The sequence below is a fragment of the Balearica regulorum genome, chromosome 2 (genome assembly GCF_011004875.1).
Source record: "Balearica regulorum gibbericeps isolate bBalReg1 chromosome 2, bBalReg1.pri, whole genome shotgun sequence".
Lineage (NCBI taxonomy): Eukaryota > Metazoa > Chordata > Aves > Gruiformes > Gruidae > Balearica > Balearica regulorum.
The window spans coordinates 71,926,491-71,950,172 of NC_046185.1; the positions used below are offsets into that span (position 1 = coordinate 71,926,491).

A 23,682-nucleotide genomic window follows, 5' to 3' on the forward strand; every position below is an offset into this window, starting at 1 on the left:
AGTTACCGGCAAATATCCCTCAGGGAGGTAAGCAGTCCTTATGCCAGTGATGCTTGCTGGCATTAGCAGAATTAATTAGACACTGCCACACTGAGGAACGAGTCTCTCCGGCAGGAGCTCAGAACATGTGGAAAGGTTAGAGATCAGGACTTACTGAGTAAGATTGGAAAGAGGGATGATTGTGTTCCAAAGATACTGAAGGTGAGATTAAGCTGGGTAGAAGGATAAGCTGGGTAAGAGTAGCTGTGTACGATGCACAAGGCATTTAGATGCCTTTGGCAGGCAATGGAAGGAACTGAACATAGCCAGGGTGAGACATCTCAGCCTGAAGTAGTCTTCTAGCTTAGGTCAGATGAGCTGCCTGCTGTAGAGCCTGTAGCTTTTGAATGACTCTAAAGGGTGATGTGCTTTGGTGTCCACAGCGCAGATGTTTTAAGGTGAATTTACATATGCACATCCTTTAATTTGTTTGCCTGTCAATAGGCTATTACACATATTACTGGTAGAAGTGATACCTCTGGCTGGTACTGTGCTGTCTTGAGCGTTCATCATTCAAGTCAATCTTGATGCATTCTTCATTTCTGCTCAGGGGATGTCTAAATAAAAAAACTTATGGTCTGTGCTGGGTAAGAGGAGTTTGGAAAGAGAAAATACAGTGACCTTAGTTGTTTGGAAGAAAATACTGTGATGAAAACATCTCATACTGAAGTTGCCCTAGATAGCAACTGAGGCAATATGCTAGTCCATGTACAAAATCTTCCTGTTTTGTTTTAATTTTGCTTTATTGTGGTGATCTAAGATTTGCTGCAAAAATACTTTGAATTTTAGTACTTGAATGATTTACAAACTGATTCAGATTAATTTGTTATTTTCTATTTGGCAATTAGCTTGTGCAAATACGATTTGTAATGGTTTGTTCACGAGCTGTTTGCTGTTTATGGCTAGTCCTCCTTAAATGATTACCTAAAATATGGGTTATTTTTTCCATTTCCTTCCTGGTTGACTTGAATAGTAGGTGGTGAATTTTAATTTGAAGAACCTATGGTATAAATTTGTAGAGTCATTTGTGTCCTAATTAATGAAAATACCAGGATTCACGAGAGTTTTTACAAATCTTTGGCAATTGTTCAAGCACCGGAGTAAATGGATGTGGCTGATCTTACAAAAAATATCCACAAAGTGGTTTTAAAATCATGTAGCTATTGATCTTCCCTCTCTACACAGAAAAATAACTATTTAATTGCAAAGGAAACAGTTACCCAGAGGTTTCTGCCACATGTAGAAAGTTAAAGGAGTTATAGGCATCTGTCAGTGAGAGAATTTTTATTTGTGTGTTAGAACAAACTGTACCAACAGGTAGCCTGCAATATCGGATTTTATGGTTTTCATGATTCCTTCCGACTGTTTTGCTCTTCTTGTTATATGCTGTGCCATAATACCACCCTAAATCTGAGTTTGCTCCCTCTGTATGCCTGGTGTGACATGACACTGAACACTTTTTGGATGTGCACTTTGTAATGAGTGTCAACACCTTTCGGTCAGGGTGTGTGTTTCTCATAGGCTTTGTTCATCAAAGCATCTTTTTCTGCAGGAAGATATTTTGTAGCCATTAAGGAGCTTCTGCTGTTCTTAAGATGTTGTGTGAGGGAAACTCCAGGAATTCTGCTGTGCTGCCAGCTTTGCAGAATTGGAAAAGGGATTTACTTGGTGAAAAACAACTATGACCCTTTGTAAGCAAACAGGTATTTCCACAGTGTGTCTCCAGTGAATCGGGCAGTGCCTAGGAGAATAAATGTAATGGATTATAATGCTTCAGTTCAGATGGCTGAGTGTGAATGCCTAAAGAAAGTGATGCTTTCAAATAGAAAGGGAGGGATTTTTCCACCACCTGCCTATGCTAAGTGGAGCTTATGAGGTGCATTGTAGCTAATCATTTATTTCATACGTTCAGGAAGCTAATTTCAGTGTTGCCATAAGCAGCAGTCATGTAAATGGGTGAGATCCTAATCACTCTCGTGCAAGCTGAAATGGGAAGAAACTGGGTTCAGAATGAGTGCCTTTTGAGTAAAATGGTCAGAAAACAAGTTTATGTGGGTGTAACTAGTGAGGATAAATAGAGCGGTGCATGCCTATTTCACAGTTAGCACATGCTCTGAAAGGTTTAAATTTGTGCATTGTCAGTATGAGAGAGGAAACTGAGGCAGAAAAGAGGACTGAACAAACTTTGAGAGACAACTATAAAGGATTATTTATCCCACTGCTCTTCCTTATGCAGGTATTAATCCATGGGCAAACCCCTCAATGTGATGGACCTCTGCTGGGTTAGCTGCACAGGTCGCAGAGATGATACAGCATAGATTTCTGTTGAAAACATTGCTTTAAGAGAAAAAAACCGCAAACCTGTACAAGGGCTTTTTTCATCAAATTAATGTTTTTCTGGAGGAAGACAGACTTGGTAGATTTTTTTCCTGCTTAAATACATTTGATTCTTAAAAATATTCACAGTTTTCAGTTTGGTTTTGTGTTTGGTTTGGGAATTGACAACGAGAATATAATATAGTGCTGTGACATACTGAACTGAGTAGACCTTGGCTTTACAAAATAAGATATAAGACATTTCCTACCCAGAAGGCTTGTCTTTTTAGTTTAGTAAACCAGAACATTCCCCTTGTGGATATAGGTGTAAGTAGCTAAGCTATGGCGTCACTTCTTCTGTCAATGAGAAAAATCAAGGAAACTTTGGGATGTGTGTTAAGCACTGTATGCTTTATGGTATCTTTCTGCGTTGGCTTAAATGAGGATGCCTACATGTTCCATTCCTTTTTTCTTCATATACGTAGAGAGATCATGTACCAAAGAACTACTGCTGCACATAAAGTTAAGCCTAAAATATGGGTGCAGGTCCTGGTGTCTGTAACAACCACAGCAGTTTAAAAGACCTTAAGATCCCTCACTGAAGTCGGTGAGAATTTTTCAACTGACTGCTTTGATAGCTGGAGCTGACTCTTAATTAATAAAAGAGGAAGGTTAAAATGCTCTTACTCAGAAATGCAGATGCAGCCAATGTCTATACGTCTCACTTGCACATGTGTGTACAAAGGATTAAAACACCAGATATGGAAAGTGTTATCCTCTATGAGAAATATTTTTTAAATTTTTTTTAATTGCTATTCATACAAAACTTACTCCTTAGACAACAGTATGTTGCATCTTTTCAGAGTTTCCATAGAGCAGAAAACAGTGTGATGAAATTTCTGAGGCTCAAGCTAAGCACCTCTCAGTACAAGTCCAAATGGGATTTGTGCTCCAGGGTAGCATGACAGTGGCAAAATTTTATAACAAATAATTTTTATATGTAAATATGCAGCTGAAAAGAAGCCTTTACAATGTGCTACCTAAACTTGTACTGTTGAATAGGTCACTGTGCCTCTGTCTGCAAATCTAAATCTCTTGTTACAATAGTAATATTTAAACTTTTAAAAGGGTTTTTTTTTTAGCTAGATTGTTTACTGGCTAGAAAACCATTGTACTGACAATATTTATGAAAGCTTATGATTTATATATAATCTAAATAAAAATGTGAATACAAATATAAAACACGAAAATCACAAACTCCTTGGCCGTATTTTGCTCTTGCCAACTAGAAATTGAAATGTTTGCACCAATTGGAATTAAAGTGTGGAAGGACCAAAACCTAGCAATATAAGTTGTTGTTCAGCTTTTTACAGGTGTTTGCAAAATGGCAAATTTGAAGAGAGTGGAGAAACTTATATAAAGCATATTTTAGAAGTATTTAAAGCCTAGAAGCATGGAAGAAAAGCCATGTAAATCAACTGAATTTTGGGAGGCTGTAATGGAGATAGTATAGTATGGACATCTGTACCTTTGTGGGAGCACTGCTACTGATCTGCTGCTGAGAGCCACAAATGAGGAGCTGGTGGTGAAGAGGAACATGGGGGTTCTTGTATGACGTAATAGCAGCCAGGCAGCAGCTTTGGAGGGCATCCCTTTCATCTAACTTTGGGTGACAATGTGTACATATGGTAGCTGAACAAATCAGTAGACTTTACCTTCTGTAGACCTGCCAGTGGCAATATGTGGAGTGTCTAGTTCTAATTAAACTATTATTCAGCCTGTTGGATTAGATAAGTTAGATAATATGCCTTCTCCCTCAAAATATATGACTTGATTATAGATGTCTTTACATATAAAGCCCATTATTAATTATGTGTGTATTAAATGTATAAAATGAGACAGCAAGCTTGGTTGAAAATCATTTGACTTTCCCTACCAGTAGTGAGGCATTTTGGCTCAACTGCAGTCATGAAGATCCAAACTCTCACGGCAACTCTTTAAAAGGCACATGGAAGATAAGGAGGTGATTGGTGACAGCCAACACGGCTTCACTAAGGGCAAATCGTGCCTGACAAATTTGGTGGCCTTCTATGATGGGGTTACAGCATCGGTGGATAAGGGAAGGGCAGCTGACGTTATCCACCTGGACTTGTGCAAGGCATTTGACACTGTCCCGCACGACATCCTTGTCTCTAAATTGGAGACACATGGATTCGATGGATGGACCACGCGGTGGATAAGGAATTGGCTGGATGGTCACACTCAAAGGATTGTGATCAACAGCTCAATGTCCAAGTGGAGAACAGTGATGAGCAGTGTTCCTCAGGGGTCGGTACTGGGACCAGCACTGTTCAACATCTTTGTTGGCGACATGGACAATGGGATTGAGCGCACCCTCAGCAAGTTTGCCGATGACACCAAGCTGTGTGGTGTGGTCAACACGCTGGAGGGAAGGGATGCCATCCAGAGGGACCTTGACAGGCTGGAGAGGTGGGCCCGTGCGGACCGCATGAAGTTCAAGGCCAAGTGCAAGGTCCTGCACATGGGTCGGTGCAATCCCAAGCACGACTGTAGGCTGGGCAGAGAATGGATTGAAAGCAGCCCTGAGGAGAAGGACTTGGGGGTATTGATTGATGAGAAGCTCAGCATGAGCCAGCAGTGTGCACTTGCAGCGCAGAAAGCCATCCGTGTCCTGGGCTGCATCAAAAGAGGTGTGACCAGCAGGTCGAGGGAGGTGATCCTGCCCCTCTACTCCACCCTTGTGAGACCCCACCTGGAGTACTGCATCCAGCTCTGGGGGCCCCAGTACAGGAGAGACATGGAGCTGTTGGAGAGAGTCCAGAGGAGGGCCACGAAGCTGATCAGAGGGCTGGAGCACCTCTCCTGTGAGGACAGGCTGAGAGAGTTGGGATTGTTCAGCCTGGAGAAGAGAAGGCTCCAGGGAGATCTAATTGTGGCCTTCCAGTACCTGAAGGGGCCTACAGGAAAGCTGGAGAGGGACTGTTTATGAGGGAGTGTAGTGACAGGACAAGGGGTAATGGGTTTAAACTGAAGGAGGGTCGATTTAGATTAGATGTTAGAAAGAAATTCTTTACTGTGAGAGTGGTGAGGCACTGGAACAGGTTTCCCAGAGAAGCTGTGGAGGCCCCATCCCTGGAAGTGTTTAAGACCAGGTTGGATGAGGCTTTGGGCAACATGGTCTAGTGGAGGGTGTCCCTGCCCATGGCAGAGGTGTTGGAACTAGATGATCTTTCCAACCCAAACCATTCTATTATTCTATGATTCTATGATTAAACGCCAGCTAACAGAGAGGTCTAAGAATATGAGTGTGCACGGGATAGTGTGGTTGAGTGAGGGCATCTTTAGTGGCTTCCCCCTGGACTGGCTTCTTGGGCATGTGTTATTGACCTCCTTGTGCTGTGATCTGTGTGCTCCTGGGGAGGTGAGAGGACAGGGAGAAGAGGTGGTGGGTCATGGTGCGTCTTCAATGTACTGCAAAGATGGAGCATGCAGCTTCCTCGCCCACCTTGCCAGCCTGAAAGAAAGGTACTGGGTCAAGTTTCTCAGCCTTTCTGCCATCTTCCCTGTGATGGCACAGCTGTATCGGTATGTTTAATGAAACAATTATCCTCTTAGTCATTTCTTCCAAAGAGTCCCTTGAAAAGTGGAAATTTGTAGTACTATAAAACACATTGCTGTTTGCAGCTGTGAGCTATAGTAGATCAAGCTATCAGTTTTCTACTGCAAGTCTTTAGTCCTGCTGCCAACAACGACCTTATATATGGCTATAAATCTTCCAGGAGTGTAATAAAGGTGAACTGCATTTCACTGTAATGGGGTATGTCTTACACGAAGACAAGAGAGCATTAGGAATTCCATGTGTAATAGCCAGTGCTTCCCAATATTCATGTCAAAACAGAGGATGTAGTACTGTGGGCTGCAGAAGTCATTCAGACATATTGCAGTTTTCTATCCCTAAGTACTCTGATTTTATCATAGCAGTGCTGCTCCAGTTCAGGAGTTTGTGGTATTCATTTTATAAACCTTATTCTGAGGTGCTTGCAGCTCTTCTGTGCATCAGAAGTCATTCTGGAGAAGGAAATTCCCTAAACTCAGTTGATACTGCTTTATTTATTTATTTTCCTTTTTTAACATTAGAAATACTTCAGTCGAAATTTAAGTCTGGCTTAGAAAATTCTACCTTTTTTGCAAGTACTGGAATCATACCACTTTTATGAGGCATTTAGAGACCCAAAATGCAAATAGGTACCTAATGAGATTCACAAAAGTACCTATTTCCTATTGAAGTCAATTAGAAATGTAACTTGGTTGTTTCTCTAGCTTTAGGAACTTAAATACCTTTAAAAAATGGTTCTAATTCATTTGGGCACTTCTGAAAAATGTACCCTAAAGCTTGATTTTTTTCATGTGAAAGGTAGTTTCTGACACTGAACTGAATAAATAAATGCGTCCATGTTATATCATGGATTTTATTTCAGAACTGTTTGACTGTTTCTGAATTTGAATGATTTAAAACTAAACATAGTGGAAGTACTACCAATGTGCATGAGCTTTGTCTCTCTCATTTATGAATTAAACATAGAGCTGTCACTATTTGTGAGCCTAAACAACCCATAACAGTATTTATTGTTTTGTAAAGTTGTGAAAATGTTTAATAAAAGTACTCACTGGCTCTGATATTCGTGGTTGGACAACAGCATTCCATCATTAAATCCCGATCCACCATTCCTGCATCCCAGCTATTGTCATTTTACTGTGTCTTTTGGTCAAATTAAGTGCTACAGTAAGCAACTACAATTCCTGTGTGGAAGTGCAGGTTGTTATTCCTGAGTAAAATCTGGCATTTTGCCAGCTGTGTCTCACCTCCCACTCAGCCTGTGTGGCACAAAGAGGCTGACTGGGGAGGACAGCAGAGGAAGTGTAGAAAGTAGAAGAGGAGCAGGCTTGATATGAGTCTTCAGCATGCTTTTTGTTGCTGTTCATCAGCTTGCTCTTATGAAGAGATGTTACATATTAAGAATTTGCTCCTGTCACCTGGCTTTTTAACGCGAAAGGAATTCTGTGTGTGCATATAGATGTGACTATGTAACTTGTCCTAGTGCTCACAGAGGTAAAAACATGGAAAGCTTGATACTTTGCTATTGATTTATTTGGTATTTGTGGATTTTTTTTCCTTGAAATTGTGCAGACTTTTAATAATTTGTGTTTGTATCAGTGCAAAGACTCCAAGATCTATCCAATATGACTGTACGTCATACAAAAATAAGCCACGTACAAAATTATGTCCATGGCCTCCTTACTAACCCACTTTCCACAGTTCCTTTCTCCTAGAAACAAGTCTAATGCTGTCCCGCTCTCTCTTTGAAGAAGTTAGAATTCTTGCTTGCCCCACTTACCACCTGTCTGTAGTGTAGATGTGTCCCTAGAGACTGGCTTGCTTAAGTTTTCGTAGTCTGGCTCATTGGAAGACATTAGGTTGCTTCTGGTTTAGGCTATCTTTGCGGACTACAGAGATTACAGCCTCATGCGTGTAAGGCACATGGGAAGCGTATGTTGCTTCTTACTGTCTTCTGTTCCTGTTGTTGATAATATAAGCAAGGAGTAAAGCTGTATGCTAAGGTTTCCCTGTTGAATCCTGTGACCCTTAATTGAGATGCCCAGTATTTAAGTAGATTATTTTTTTTTTAACTGAAAGATATTCTGTTGCTTTGTAAGCTAAACCTCCTAATAGCTTGCAAATAAAACTGGGCTCTCTCAAGGACAGTGTGATTTTAATCATATGCAGGCTTGATTCTGATCCCACTGAGGGACCAGACTGGCCACTCTATTCAGAGCCAGGCAGAATTGACTTCTATCCTTAAAAACACAGCCACGTTCACCGCAGTGTTGGAAAGAGTCTCTTGTGGGCAAAATGATTTGCGCTACACTTGTTGAAGTTTATTGTGCTGTTTGGCAAAACCTGTCTACTTCTACTCATCAGGTGTCAGAGCAGAAGAATTTATGCTGAGGAAAACCAAAATATATCATACAGCAATAAAATATAAAAATCAGAAAATAACTGGATTTTTTTTCCATTTTTCAGAATATTGCAACACTTTCACACTACTGCTGAGGATTACACCATCATTTTCACATCTGGATGCACAGCTGCACTTAAACTGGTAGCAGAAGCATTTCCTTGGATACCTGAAGGCACAAAGCAACCCAGCAGTCGATTTTGTTACCTAACTGACAGCCACACATCTGTGGTGGGTATGAGGGGGATAACTGCATCAATGAATGTCTTGTCTGTTCCAATAAAACCAAAAGAAATCTTGTTATCGGAAAAAAACAGGTTACCAGCTGAAGAACAAAACTGCACGACACCTCATCTTTTCTCTTATCCAGCTCAGAGCAATTTTTCTGGTACCAAATATCCCCTTTCATGGATACAGGACATAAAATCTGGAAAACTCCACCCCATCAAAATACCAGGGAAGTGGTTTGTTCTACTAGATGCAGCTTCATACGTGAGCAGTTCTCCATTAGACTTGGGAGTTCACCAAGCTGACTTTATTCCCATCTCATTCTATAAAATCTTTGGATTCCCGACTGGTTTAGGAGCATTATTGGTAAACAACCGGATTGCCCCCCTCTTGAAGAAAACCTATTTTGGAGGTGGAACTGCAGCTGCTTATCTTGCAGGAGAGGATTTTTATTTCCCAAGGAAATCTATAGCAGAAAGGTAAGGCTTTGTTTAACAAAACAGGGTTTTTTCCTGAAACTGTTTTTGTCGGACAAATATCTTGGGGTTGGTGCATGCACTGGGCTGTGACACCTGTGCTTCTTTGTGGAGTTGGATAGGTATGTCACATCTAACTCTGTTTTCTTCTTACTATACTTTCTTCTTGCTAAAGAGCATCATCTGAAATATCTACCTTCCTTCCCTGATCTAGTTTGTCACAACTGGTAAAAATATAAGGCTTCATTGAGTGACATAAAAGTCAGTCCGTGCATTTTTTTAATTTATATTTAAGATACCTCAGTGGAACCCTGATTTGTTTGTGAAGCTCTGCACCTGGAGCAGCTAGGCCAAGGTTGATCACACAGTATAATGACCCTCAGTGAAATTGGAAAGTAAGGTCCATGTACTTCACTGGGAAGGTGGCATGCTGTATTCTCAAAAGAAGCTTTATCAGAATAACATGTGCAGTAAGATAAATTACCTAGCACAAATATTTGTAGCACTCTTATTCCCTGACTGAGGTTCTAGAGAAGCTGTGAAGCTCTCCTACAGAAAATAGAGGACGCCTACAGGAGGCCAAACATACACACAGAAGGAAATGCAGCATAGTGGATAAGCCTCCCCAGTCCCTTAACACATTGAAACGCCACTCTTAGCAATGCTTGGTCTCTCTGCCTCTCTCTGTCATGCCAGCCACAGCTTACATAAATGCAGTAAAGGGTCTTCCTTCCTGTCTCACATCCAATACATCTGCACAAAGGAAACGCTTGAGATCAGCATTTAATATTAAATTATAGTCCTTGGGAGAGGCTAGAGGTGAAAAGGGGAAAATATAAGAAAAGCCATTCGTGCCTGGCATTTGTTTATGGATGTGTATTCAGCAGCACAAAGTCCTGCATCTCCCATGATGTAAATGTCTGACCTCTCCCTGTACATGTAGTAATGCATAACGATGCTTCAGGTGTGTGCACCTCTTCTAGGTGTGTGCTCTGAGTGCTGCTGTGGGGTTTCGGTTCCGCATGGCTAAATGAAGAGGCTGGCTGCATTAGCCTGGCTCTCTTGGTGTATGAGGCCTCATATTATTTCTGAAACAGAAATTGGTACGGTGAACGTCCAGTTAATCTTTTAATTTAGAAATAAAAACAACAGAAACATTGGCATTCTGACCACTGGTTCTAGTTTTTCAAACCAAAAAGATTTTGAAGTGCAGCATTCACTGAAAGTCAGGGTGAAAGGGCATAAAAAATCATGGGATCCCAGGGTGCTCCTGTGTCATCTGTGAGACAAGGAGAAAACTTGCTTTAACTTGACCCGGGCAGGCTCTAATTTCTGAGTGGCTTTTCTAGAGGTAATTGACACTTGACTCCTGAGATTGCATAGCAGATAAAAATACCTGAAATGTGGTTTAGATCTCAATTCTTCTTTAATACTTTTTTTTTTTTTTTTAATTAGGAGGGGAAAGGTATGTGGGAACCTTGAGGGGAGCTCTATCTTTGATATCTTTTTCAGGAGTTTTCAGAGGCTGACTAATTATAAGCCTTTCAGGTATTTGAGGCTTACACTGCTTTCAAGGGCTTTTTTTACTGGGCCTGCTTTAACCTTTTTCTACTACACAGTTATAAACAAAAAGGAATTTGTCCAATTTGGTTTCTCAGTCAGGCTGGGTACAGAGTGTCTAATCTTGGCATGAGGGAACCTAGCTCAAATAATCAAATCTGGCAGCTAGATACCCAGGCACGTGACACTAGTTCACGTTAGACACCAAAGTGTAACGCAGATGGTCTGAGTCATTGTACATAGGTAAATATTTACATTTGTTCTCATCTAATCCTTTGGTTATTATTTGAAAACCTAATATTTAAAAGTTCATGTTTAGAGCATTATTGATGCTGTCTGTAATCCCCAGTGAACTGTGGAGACTTAAAAGTCCTACCTAGAGAGGCTTGAAGTTTTCAAAGACAGGTCAGGAATGAGGATAACCACTTTCTTGAAAAAATAAAAACAGCAGCATTGAAATTCTCAGTCAATGTCCTCCAAGCTATATCATCCAAATTTATTTATTTTTTCTTTTAGTTGTTATGGGGTTTTGCTATGTTATCTTTTTAAAGTGTTTTCCTGATAATAAAATACAGATAGAGCAGTTAGGAACAAAACTACTACACTTCAAATGAAATGCCAGGCCACCATGGCCAAAGCTAATCTGATTACCTTATCTGTGGGCCACATTTCCATTTCTTTGCTAGTGACTGAAACACCTGGGTCATTATTTCTCATATAAACAGCAACTCTAGCCAGGTTATATCTCTGCCAAATTGCAGTAAGGAGCCTCCATCCTTGGAGGTATCCAAATCCAACTGGAGAAGGCCCTGAGCAACCTCCTCCAGCTGGATATGCTTTGGGCAGGAGGTTGGACTGGAGATCCCCAGGGGTTCTTTCCAGCCTTTGTGCTTCTGTGATTGATGCTGTGCACCTCTACCAAGCTCCATCTTTAGACATGCCTTTGTAATTTCAAAGATTGATTTCTTAAACTTGATTTTTTTTAAAAAAGCTGTTTACAGTGCTGGAATAACATCAGGATTGAATACACTGAAACGTGCCATTTTGTGTGGTAATTCATAAGGAAACTTGCACTCTAACAAATACCAGTGGAAAAGTGGATTAGAATAGGTATATCTGAATACCGTTAGCAGAAGGTATTCCCCATCCACGCATAATCAAAGTGCAGTATACTAAGGAAATGGCTTTTTCTAAGTCAAGGTGAAACTTGAGTGGAGATGTGTAATGAGGGTGTTTATTCATCTTTCCTTCCCAGGACTGTCAAAATGGTTACCTTTTGTCTTAATGGATACAGCTTTTGCTAGTGTTTCTTGTACTTTATTTTGTTGTTCTTGCTATATAAATTATTCTATCGCAGACTCTTTTACATTCCTTTAATACCCTTAAATCACTGCCACGTTTTCCTATTTCACGGCAGTAGCCAGTCTTCCTATCTCAACTTTTAAAATCATGTTTATTGTATTTTCATCCTTGCATCAAACAGCTTGACAAATTATTATTATCATTCACAAAATCTAGCCTCATTTCCCATGTTTTTTTCTGCACAGCATGAGATAATAAAATAATATGATTATGTATAGCAAGAATTCAGTGATAAAATATTCATCATCTGCCCTATTTTTCTTTTGTATCTGGGAGTGCTATTCAGAATCTGATCATCCTGGAATTTATGAAGCAGTTGTGTTATCTGTAAATTGGATATCTGCATCTTAGTCTACCGGTGTGAAATATCTAGTGCGTTAGCTGTTGTGTGTTTTTCATTTCCAAATGGATTTTCAAAAGCTTTGGAAATCCAGATGGCATGACTTTGTCCCTGACCAGTTTAAGTGGCTCTTGCCTCTGCTGCTTGAATAACTTGACAGCCACAAAGCAATACCCCCACTTTTGTAGTCTATGATGCATTGAACTTAAGTAAAGCAGGTTTCTTTTTTCTTGATGCTGTAGCTTTTTATTTTTGAGGTGATTCAATGTCTGATATATATGACCTGCTGATAAAAGGTTAGATACCTTAAGTTCTGCAGGAAATGTCCTTAATTAGGGACCACCCATGTACTACGGTGGAGAACTGTGCTAGAGATCACTGGGACAACTCTGTGCATGCCTATGCAGGTATGTGTATAGTGACACAGTTTGGAGCATCAATTGCATACTGAGTTTGTGTGTGCTGAGGGGAAGGGAAGGGAGGAGTGGAAAACGGAGGCAGAAAGGTAGGGATGAGGGCTATCGCTAGGATCCCAAGAGCTGGAGCTGGAGCCAAAATCCTGAGGCTGGGTGGTGGATATGGAGCCCTTGGCAACAAGCTGGTCTTCTGCTTGAAGTTGTCTCTTTAGCACTATTGCATGTTTCTGTCAGTGTAGAAAGAGAGACTATAGTGACAGGTGCTGGTTTATTCCACAGAAGCTCTTCACAGTGCTGAGAAATCACCTAAGGACAGGATCATGTTTAGAAGAGCACAATACTTACGCACATGCTCACCGTGTAGTCTACTGTATGCCCATTTACTCCACATTCATGGGCTCTGTCCATCTGCCCATGATTACTTTAGTGTGGTAAGTGGGCTTAAATATCACTCTGTTGACTAGTAGTTTTTGTTCAAGCATTTTGTTATGCTGTTTCCACATTTTTGTGATGTTTAGAGATCTCCAAACAGGACCACTTCTGGGTGAATTTCCAAATCCATAAAATTCCTGAAACAAACATCCTTTCAAACAGCAGTGATGACTTTCAGATGAGACACTTGGGAAGTGATGAGGGTCTTCATCTAATTTCTGATGGGTGTTTGCACCACAAGGCTGCCTCCTGCACCTGACAGACCTACTGCAGCCACTGACAGGGACTCGTAAGCCTGAACAGCCAACAAGAGGGTAAGCAAGTCTCTTCCTTACCCTCATCCCCCCTGTGCCAGCCCTCCTGCAGGGAGGAGAGGTGGGAAGCCATTGAGCAGAGCTGTGTAGGACTCTCACACTGCTGCTGTCTGAAAGGCAGACAAAATCCTTTCATTTAGCTGATAGAACTTAATTCTGACAACTTTTACAAACTGTTTTTCCAAACAAGAGCTGTGGACAAATGAAGGAAAAGGGTGTTTTTTCCTTTCAGAGTGACTGTAAGAAGGTTTCAGTAACCTTTTATTCTTTCCCTTCTCTGCTGTATCTGCTGGAAAGCTTCACACAGTCTGTTTTGTTACCTCTCAGGACATCCAAGGTGGCAGTTGCCATTTTTTTGTGTTTTTTTGTGAGCTATCACTGCAGCCAGCCAGCTTCCTCAGTATTTGATGCAAAGGAAAGTTTTGATTCCTTTTTATTTTCTAACTCCCACCATTAAGGAGGCATTCATGTGTCATTTTGCACTCTAATCCTCCAGGTGATTTTTTTTTTTCAATAGTAAAGTTGTTTCACTGCCCAAAATCTCAACATAGTCAGAATAAACTGAAAATTGTAAATCAGTGAGCCAAATGGAATCCCGTGAGGATCACTTTTAATCTTGATTCACCATGGGATTCACCATAAATTGCTGAATCTGAGATAAACTGAAAGCAGTGCCTCTGATAAATGCTTGTAGAGCACAACCAAACACTTAAAAACATGTTTGTGAACTTGGATTAGTGGGCAGTCACCCAAAGAGAAGCAACAGTGTATGTAAAACTTTGGAGAGGCGATACAGCTGGCAGTGATGGCTTCCTTTGGTCAGTCAGCCCCACCTCTATTCATTTGTACAACTCTTGGATGTCCTTATTTATATTCTCAACCTCTTGCCTGGAAACCTCTCAGTTTTGAAGACAGCCTTTATTCTTCAACTTTTGTTTGAGCAGCTGGTGATGCATTTCTTTTTAGCTACACAGGTGGAGAAGATTGGTGGTTAGGATCTTCCAGGTTATGCAAAACCCCAGGTCAGTGCTTCCTGCAGAGGTTCAGACAGACGCTTCCCGGAGTGCAAAATCAGCTGTAACTACCAGGCTCTTCCAGCAGAAATTTTGGGGAAAAAAAAGGAATCACCTTCCGCTCTACTCCTGAAGGGCCCATTCCTGTGTTTTACAGAGTCCAGGGAAGCACAGAAGAAGGTGCTCTCCTGAGAAAGCTTTTCACTAGGTCCCAGGGACAAATAAGATTTGAGCTGTGTTTTCATCCTCAATGTTTCCTATTGCACAGTTGGGAAATCCCAATCTGAAGTGGGTCATATATAGAGCTTAGAGCTGTAAATGCTAGGAATGAGCCAAAAAGATAGGCATATTATTGGTTAATGTCTAAATGTTTGGGTCTGTTGTAGCACGCAGAATCTGTAGCACAGATTCCCAAACTACTTTTAATCAAACCAGTTCAGATCCTCGATGCAATGTAGCCACATCACCACAGGCATCCATGCCAGGCAATTCGCATCGCTTCTGAGGAAGATACTACATTTAGGCACACTTGTCTTTGTGCTAGGCTGCAACCTACAGTATGGAAATAAATACAGGGGAAAGTGTTTTTTCAGGCAGAAGTGGGGGGTGGTGGATCTTTTTAGCAATGTTCAGCAAAATTAATTTAATAAAAAACACAAATGCAAAGACTTCTAAACCGTGCTATGGATTCTCTTACTCGGAAGTAGGCTGAAGTCAGCTAAGCATGTTTCTTCTTTCATTGCCAAAGTCTCATTGAAAGCCAGCAGTAATCATGTGCCTAATGCAGTCACATGCCTAGTGCACAGAGGCTCATGTAAATCACATCAAGCATCAGTCTGTGTTGTTAAGCACCTCCTTCCCAGTGTATGACTGGCACCAAATTACTGACTTATGCAATAAACTTTATAAATTGCTAGGGAGCTACAATGTATGCATTTTAAAATAAAAGAAAGAAATTATTTCCAAAATGCATTTGTCTTAAAATATAAAGTGTTTTAGATGATATCAAGAAAGAAAGGAATTCTGTTATATACCAGGACTTGATTTTGCCTTTGATCAAAGTAAAAATTCTGCCTCTCAGGATGAGTCTTTGCAGTCATTCTGGCTAACAAGTCGTCATGACATAGTTTCATCCTAGGGAGTTCTTATACTCAAATTCAGAATCAAACCTTTTCCCTAAGTCTTCTTTGAGAGGCTCTGTGAATTTCTAGCACCAGCTATTGGGATTTTACAGCATTTGTTTTCTGGTGATAAATTTATTGTATGCTTTTTATTGTGCATTGTAGATTTTACATTTCTGATTGCCTAACCTGTTTGATATATAAGGAAAAACAACGTTAACTTGTCTGGCATACAAATCACATTTTTTTTCTTCAGCATTGGTACTGTGTACTTAGAATATTTGATATTAGCATGTAAAAGGGTGAGACTAGCTTTTTGACCCAGACGATATTTACAAGTCCTGTTCAGATAATGTTAAGGGATTGATTTACTTCAAAGTGCAGGAATTAAAGCTTTTGCTCTCTCTTTTTACCTGAGGCAGTTCTCAAGAATTGCTGTAAATACTCCATGGTATAGTATATAATTAGTCTAATGCTCTTCGTTTGACTCCTGAAGTCTTAGAGACAAAAGCTTGAGCTAAGGCAGACATACTGAAGAGCTATAACTGCTATCAGGGGGTCAATTTAGATATTTAACATTATTTTAACCTAGTTTTTATGTGCTCCAAATCCTCTGGCGTGTGTGTGTGTTTTAAATACTTCCACAATGATGCTGAATTTGGTCCGAGTTGGCTACAGAAACTACATTGGCTCTTTTGGAGTGAGTTTAATCTTGGTTTTCAGAGTGCAGCCTGAGAAGTGCAAAAAGCTCTGAGCCTGGGCAGGAGCTAATAGAAATGAGAAAAATTAAAATGGACATGACAGAACTGGAGGAAAAGTTGAAACAAAATGTGTCTATATGGGCGGTAGCCCCAAGCCCCGGATGTGGTCATGCCAGGTTGCTGCTGCCAAGGTGGCAGATCCATGTGGAGAGAGGGGGGGTCCGCTCCTGGAGCTGACCCATCCACATAATGTGGGGGTCCCTCAGGCAGGGGGACTGCCTTGCGAAGGGGTTTTCTTCATAAACCAGTAGCAGCGGGCAGGGAAATCCTAGAAATACGGCTGAATGTCTCTGATCTGCAAATGGGTAGTCATGGTTTGTCAGACAGAAGTTGTCACGAGTTTTGGGTCAGGGCCATTCCCGTCCACATGTACCAAAGCTGCTGGCATGTCTTCTGCACAGCCACTGCTGCAGTGGGCTCCAAAGCAGCTGTTGCAATCCATGGTTTCCACAGGTCTTTCTGCTTTGGGGAGTAAATGAGTCCAAACTGCAGGATGCGACTACGCACGGCTGCTGTACTGCCTGGGCCCTCTGCCAGTGGGTGGACTTTGCACTGCAGACTGAGACACTTAGGTCCCTGTGTAGGGTCAGGGCTGGCAGGCTTGCCAGCTCACACCTGTGAAGATGAAGTTTAATTTCCGATGTCCGAATGAGAGCTGAATCCCTTATGGTACTCCCTCTTGCCCGGTAGAGCAAAGAAACCAGGACCGTGAACTCCATGCCAGTCCCTTTGCTGATGGTGAGCTGGTGCCTTTGCAGCGCATCTCCATGGCAGGCCCTGGGTGCCTCTCCAGAGTCACACACCCTGGGAGCAAGGTTGTCTGGCTGCACAAACCCGACATTTTGAACCATCTCAGTTTCCACAGGTTTGTCATTTTCCCACTGAAACCTGTTGCATCATAAAATCCCATCCGGCTCTGCTGCGTGGCAACCTGCCCAGGGCTGAGTTTCATGCAGAATGGAGGTGCTTACGCCGGGTAAATCAAGGACCGTTTAGGATGCATAAAGGAGAAGGTGTGGGGGGGTGAAAGCAGGCATCACCCACCCTAGCCTCTCTGCAGGAGCAGTGATGGGGAACAACGTTTAGACTTAGGAAAGAATATTGTGTTGGGCTTTAAACCAGAGTAATGCAGAGCAATGCAAGCAGTGAGGGGAATTCTGGTGTCTGTTCTTCAATTCAGAAAAGGACTGAAGCATATGTATTTAAGTCAATCTCTGGTCCAGAAGCACCTCTGAGCATTAACGGGGACTTCAGCTTGTACTTTAAGTAGAACAGGTTTATGCTAATTACAGCGCTGTATTTCTGTGTGGATCCTTTTGGAAGCAAAACTCTTAGTTATTAGCAAAACTCTTTCTTATTTCCACCCTTTATAGCGGACCCTGTCCCCCTTCTTGTGTGGGTTTGGGTTGTTCTTTTTGGTGGGCAGGGGGCAGAGGGAGGCATAGTGGAGTGGCTGGCGATTAAAGTTACTGGCTGAATGTAATCTGAAGTTAGTTTTTCCAAAATGGGATGAGTCTAGGTCGTTTCCTTTAGCATTTTGTCCTTAATGCAAATAATCATTAAACAATGAAAAAGTATACTCCTCTAATAGAAGTTGATACTAAGATTATATCAGGAAATGCCTGACTACAAATGATGAAGCATCACCTCTATTATAACATACTAATGCACGATGGTGTCATAAGTTGGTATTAACCCTTCTTGCTTACTTTAACTTGCACTTTTCGGGAAGATGGTGCTACAAAACAGTAGCATCTCAAGATGCATGAACTCACCATAAAGGCTCCACAAAAGGAGACTGAGACACCTTCATATATCATGTGGCAACTATATACGTGATGTTTCAAAAGAAATCTTCACCTTCACTGGATTTTTTTTTAATTCAGCGACTTCCTTCCAGTCTGAATCATGCTTCTAAAACCTTTTTTGAAAGGTATTCTTGATCAGACTTATTTTTGTCAGTATTATCAGAGACAAGTCTCATCATTTAAGAGGAGGATATATATTTGCAGTCCAAATAAAGTCGGAATACAAGAGAGCAAGCTGAAACGCCCATAAAAGTTTGTCTGGTAATAGCAGAAGACTCACAAAACCATCTTAAATTTAATGGCTCACATTATGTGACTTCTTATGGGATATCTGTATTATTTTATATTTTATTTATAGCTAAGCTACAGAGAGCTAGTTTTTAAAAAAACTTTAGTGGGCAATGGCTTCCTAGTGGGTAAAAACAGATATATAGAAACACAGTAGTTTAAATGTTTAGATGATATCACTCAGGCTGGTATTTGAAGATTACAAGTACAAGCAGGGTTTGGTTGTTTTTTTGTTTGGTTTTTTTTTTTTTTTCATTTCTCACCAGTCAAATATATGCAAGAGTGCATCTGGCAGTTGTGCTTTTGGGAGCCCGTGAAAGAAACATCTACAGGCTTCTCAAACAGATTTAATTCAGAAGAAAAGGGAAAATATTGATGCTCTCGAGAAAAAAAGGTTTTACAGTCTTTCCTGACTTTCATATATAAGCAATTGTTTCTAAAACAGAAGATACTCAGATTTGATTAAACATTTGGGTGTCACATTTCAATCTGCTTGTGTTCAATTAAAAAATTCAGAGGGATTCTCTAGCATTATTATAATCTACTTTTTTCCATATTTAGGCATTTATATTATCAAATACCATCTGTTATGGCTTAATAACTGTGTCAAATGATTGTAATAGCTTTATTTTCGGTGAATTTTATGATAAAGAGTTTTAGAGTTACAGCAGAGAAAGTACTTATGCTGAAAGGATTGCATCTCCTATTTCATAGTTTATGGCAGACATTTTGCATTTATGTTTTCAGGTAGTAGTCTGAACTGGCCTCTTTTTTTTTTTTCTCTTTTTTTTTTTTTCCTTTCTTTTTTTTTCTTTTTTTTTCTTTTTTTTATTTCTTTTTTTTTTTTTTTTTTTGATTGCTGCTGATGCCAACAGTTTGTAAATCTAACTCTTCTTATCCAACACTTTGGCCTAAATTAGAAGTGTCTTGGTTAGCCTTAAGTTAATTACACTAATATGTGACCAGTTTAAGTGAGAAAAATGGCACGCTGCTTTTGTCAGCAACGCGTTTAGCACTGTCTGTCCCCTGAGCAAAATAATAAATTAATACTAAGTAACAGTAAGCCAATTAACCCTTCCTAAAAAAGCAACTTTTTTTTTTTTTTAAGTTTTTCTGCTGTCAGTATACAAATGAAGGCAGCTGCTTTGAAGTTGTCATCAGTATTTAAGAAGGATGTTGTTCATGGCAAATTATGGTTATGTCTCATTTGTTATGAATCTACATTTTTACTGTATATCATCATGATGGGCTAGTTTAGAAGGACTGTATCAAAATAAAGAGCCAGAGTCATTGTTAGCCTTAGATTTTTCATATTTGTCTTGAAAAAAACAAGTTAAAACATAAAATCAACCTTGCATGAGCTTTTATCAATTTAAACAAAGCACGTGTATGCATATGAGAAATATAATCTTTCACTGTGGAATACCAGTATGTGGACACCAAGTTTTCTTTAATCATCTTTTACTGATAAACATTTGGCAACCTTTTTCTAGTGTCATCTTGACTGTTTGCTTCTAGTATAGTTCAAATCACATCTCTGTGTGACAGAAATCTTTCAAAATAAGGCTTTACACATCAGATTTTTACACGAGACTGTCCTTTCTTCTAAAACATGCTGATTTGACTGCCAACATAATTTAGAAAGCACCACTAATGCAGTGAGACATTAGCATTTTAGTTCCAGTGGTCTGAATATTAGAGCTTGGTTTGTATAAGAAAATAGCGATGCTGTATATTGTTTTGCTGAGTATCATGAACTTAGCTGTGGTTCTGTCTATCATCTTTGGATATTGCACATCCGAGTAGGAAACAGTCCCCTCATATTTCACATTCACTGTTATTTCTCAATTTGTGTTCATATAGCTGGATCAGGTAGACATCCTAGAAATTGCCTTTCCACGAAGTGTAAATGCCTCTCTGAATTACCTGCATGTTCCTGGAAGTTTGTAGATGTCATATACAAAATCTCACTTTTGGAAATTTGCTTTATGATTTGAGATCACATATTTGTTTACAGTTATTTTAATACATATTCATCTTAAACTATTCTTTCTATATGGAAAATCTTATTCTGCAGAGCCAATAGTGTAGGAATGTTGCTTGACAGAGATTTCTACTTTTAATCTAATTAATTAGACATCAGATTTTTTGGATGCAGTTTTTAGTTTCTGCAATATATACTGAAAACACATGACTGTCTTTCTGAAGGTATTAAATATTCCACAAATAGCGTCGTTTCACTTCCTTTTTAAAAATTATTTTCTGAAGTTGCCAGAATCTTTATTAGTTTGACATCTCATTCTTTCTAAAAAGTATTATTAAAATCATTTGTTGAAATATTGTCTTCTATTTCACTAACATGCAAATATTTCATGGGAAAGCATCACTTTAGGTGACTTCTTCCTAATGTAAAAGGTAGACATCTTTCAGTCAAAATGGAATATTTTCTTGAAACGTCATAATTCTCCTTTAATTTACATGTAACTTGTATTTTGTGTAAGTTTTAATATTTAGTCATATTTTTACGGTTAGCATCAAAATGTACAATATTTCCTAATATTGTCATATTGAAGCTGCTGTAGTGTTTGCAAGGTCAAAGTATTGTTTTCATTTTCCTGTCACCATAACTTTCAAGATTTCAAATACGTATTTTTTTGTACTTGCTTTAGCATGACCCTTTGCTAGCACAACACATGCAGCCCCAGAGAAGTTGTACTCTGTCATGCTAAAAGCCTAGGAAGAGCATTTGCAGGCTTTCAAAAACGTGATGCAGTAAATGAGAATAGCATAAGCTCTTTGGGAGGAGAGTGACAGAACTGTCGTGGAGAGGCCTGTTGGCCCGGTTCATCTCCTGCTGGACTCAACAGGAGACCTTTGATTACGTTCTATATGCCAAATTTAATCCCTTTTAATAATTTAAATTTATTTTTAAAAATACATGACTTCTCATTTATTCTCTATCTAGACATTTCTAGTTGTTTTTCCTAGACAGATTGCTACAGAATTGAGGATGAGCAGGAAAACCGCCTCTCTAATTGTTCGTAAGAATTACACTCTTGGCATTTAACGAATGCAATGATTAAATTAGATCAACAAAAAGAAGCAGGAACATGAAGAAGCAAGAATTTGGGGGTTTATATATGTGAATGTATATAAGGACACATATAAGCGAGGAACTGTAGTTGATTTACCGGTAGACAGATAACTATGGAAAAATTCCTCCCTGCAAGCTTTGAGTGAGTGTAAGTATAAATTCTAGATGTAACAACTTTGTGCAGCTGTAACTCTTCCTGTTCTCTGTGACCGTGTGGTGGGTTTACAATGCGTTTTACACACAGAGATGTAAGATGCAGTTTTAAATTTTAGTGAGGACTAAATGCTGTGGTGTGGCTAACCAGACCATGATAAAGGACTTGGCCTGCAAAATGTTTTAAATAATAGGATATAATGAAGCCAATTTTATCTTAATAACATGATTGTATTTCCAAGAAGGTTAAGCACCTTAATTTTCTTGATTGTATTCTTTAAACTGTGTTGCTTATGTAAGTTCACAACAGAGCACAGGTAAACATTATTAATGGAACTGATATAAAACTTTAACTCTGGCAAAGAAGACATTTGAATGTGGAGGGGGTGTCACCCTCTATGTCAACGACCAGCTGGAGTGCATGGAGCTCCACCTGGGGATGGATGAGGAGCCAACCGAGAGCTTAAGGGCCAGGATTAAAGGAAAGGCAAGAACAGGGGACATTACAGTGGGGCCCGTGGGAACCCCATGAAGTTCAACAAGGCCAAATGCAAGGTCCCGCACATGGGTCAGCGCAATCCCAAGCACAACTACAGGCTGGGCAGAGAATGGATTGAAAGCAGCCCTGAGGAGAAGGACTTGGGCATGTTGGTGGACAAGAAGCTCAACACAAGCCAGCAATGTGCGCTTGCAGCCCAGAAAGCCAACCTGGGCTGCATCAAAAACAGCATGTCCAGCAGGTCAAGGGAGGTGATCCTGCCCCTCTACTCTGCTCTCGTGAGACCCCACCTGGAGTCCTGTGTTTAGCTCTGGGGCCAACATAAGAAGGACATGGAGCTGTTGGAGCGAGTCCAGAGGAGGGCCATGAAGATGATCAGAGGGCTGGAGAACCTCTCCTATGAGGACAGGCCAAGATGAGTTGGGTTGTTCAGCCTGGAGAAGAGAAGGCTCCAGGGAGACCTGACTGAGGCCTTCCAGTACCTAAAGGGGGCCTACAGGAAAGCTGGAGAGGAACTGTTTACAAGGGCATGGAGTGATAGGACAAGGGGTAATGGGCTTAAGTTGAAGGAAGGTAGAATTAGATTGGATGTTAGAAAGAAATTCTTCACTGTGAGGGTGGTGAGGTACTGGAACAGGTTGCCCAGAGAAACTGTGGAGGCCCCCTCCCTGGAAGTGTTCAAGGCCAGGTTGGATGGGGCTTTGGGCAACCTGCTCTAGTGGAGGGTGTCCCTGCCCATGGCAGGGGCTTGAGACTGGATGATCTTTGAGGTCCCTTCCAGCCCAAACCATTCTATGATTCAATGATTCTGTGTGTTCAGCTTCTATACAAAATATGAATCAACCTGTGCTATGGTTCTCTCGGTAAAGGAGAATGATCTCCAGTTGTTAGAGTGCCAGTTTGTAGCAGACATCCTAAATATTTTGTGTAAATCCTTCTATTATTGAATAAAATTTATAAAGACTAATGTCCATAGTATGAACACATCTGCAGTCTTCATTTATATGAAATATGAATAGGAATGTAGATATATTCATTCTGTGTTCTCTAAAAATTTCTCTAATACCTACATGCTGTTAATATTGTCACCAAATCCTTAGTGTAATAGTATGCATATCTTAGTGGATGTGCTACATTTTAAGATCAACTATATGAAATTTTCAGGAATTCATGTTATTTGATGAATCAAACTTACAGTATAACTACAGTTAATGTGTAGCAAATATGGGTTTTATTTCAGTTCTCCATGTGCAAGAAAGTGTAAATTAACACATACTTCTCCCATGCAGGGAGAACTGAGTAAGTTCTCATTTAATCTCCCTTCCTGTCTGATGAACACAAATGCTTGGCAATCAGAACTATGAGTCAAAGAGAAAGGAAGATTTCTCATCCTAGCCTGGTTTATTTAAATTATGAGCTAAAGG

General features: G+C 40.2%; 1 protein-coding gene across 4 annotated transcripts in view; it reads left to right on the forward strand.

The window, feature by feature from the left end:
* The window catches only part of MOCOS (molybdenum cofactor sulfurase), a 235,268-nt gene that overhangs the window by 80,287 nt on the left and 131,299 nt on the right, over nucleotides 1-23,682 (forward strand). For 3 of the 4 annotated variants that reach the window (XM_075744682.1, XM_075744683.1, XM_075744685.1), the window contains one exon: nucleotides 8,459-9,100. In XM_075744682.1, coding sequence (XP_075600797.1) covers nucleotides 8,459-9,100 — 642 coding nt within the window. Of the gene's footprint in view, nucleotides 1-93; nucleotides 136-8,458; nucleotides 9,101-23,682 lie in introns of those variants that run through there. The other variant, XM_075744686.1, reaches the window with a different exon arrangement.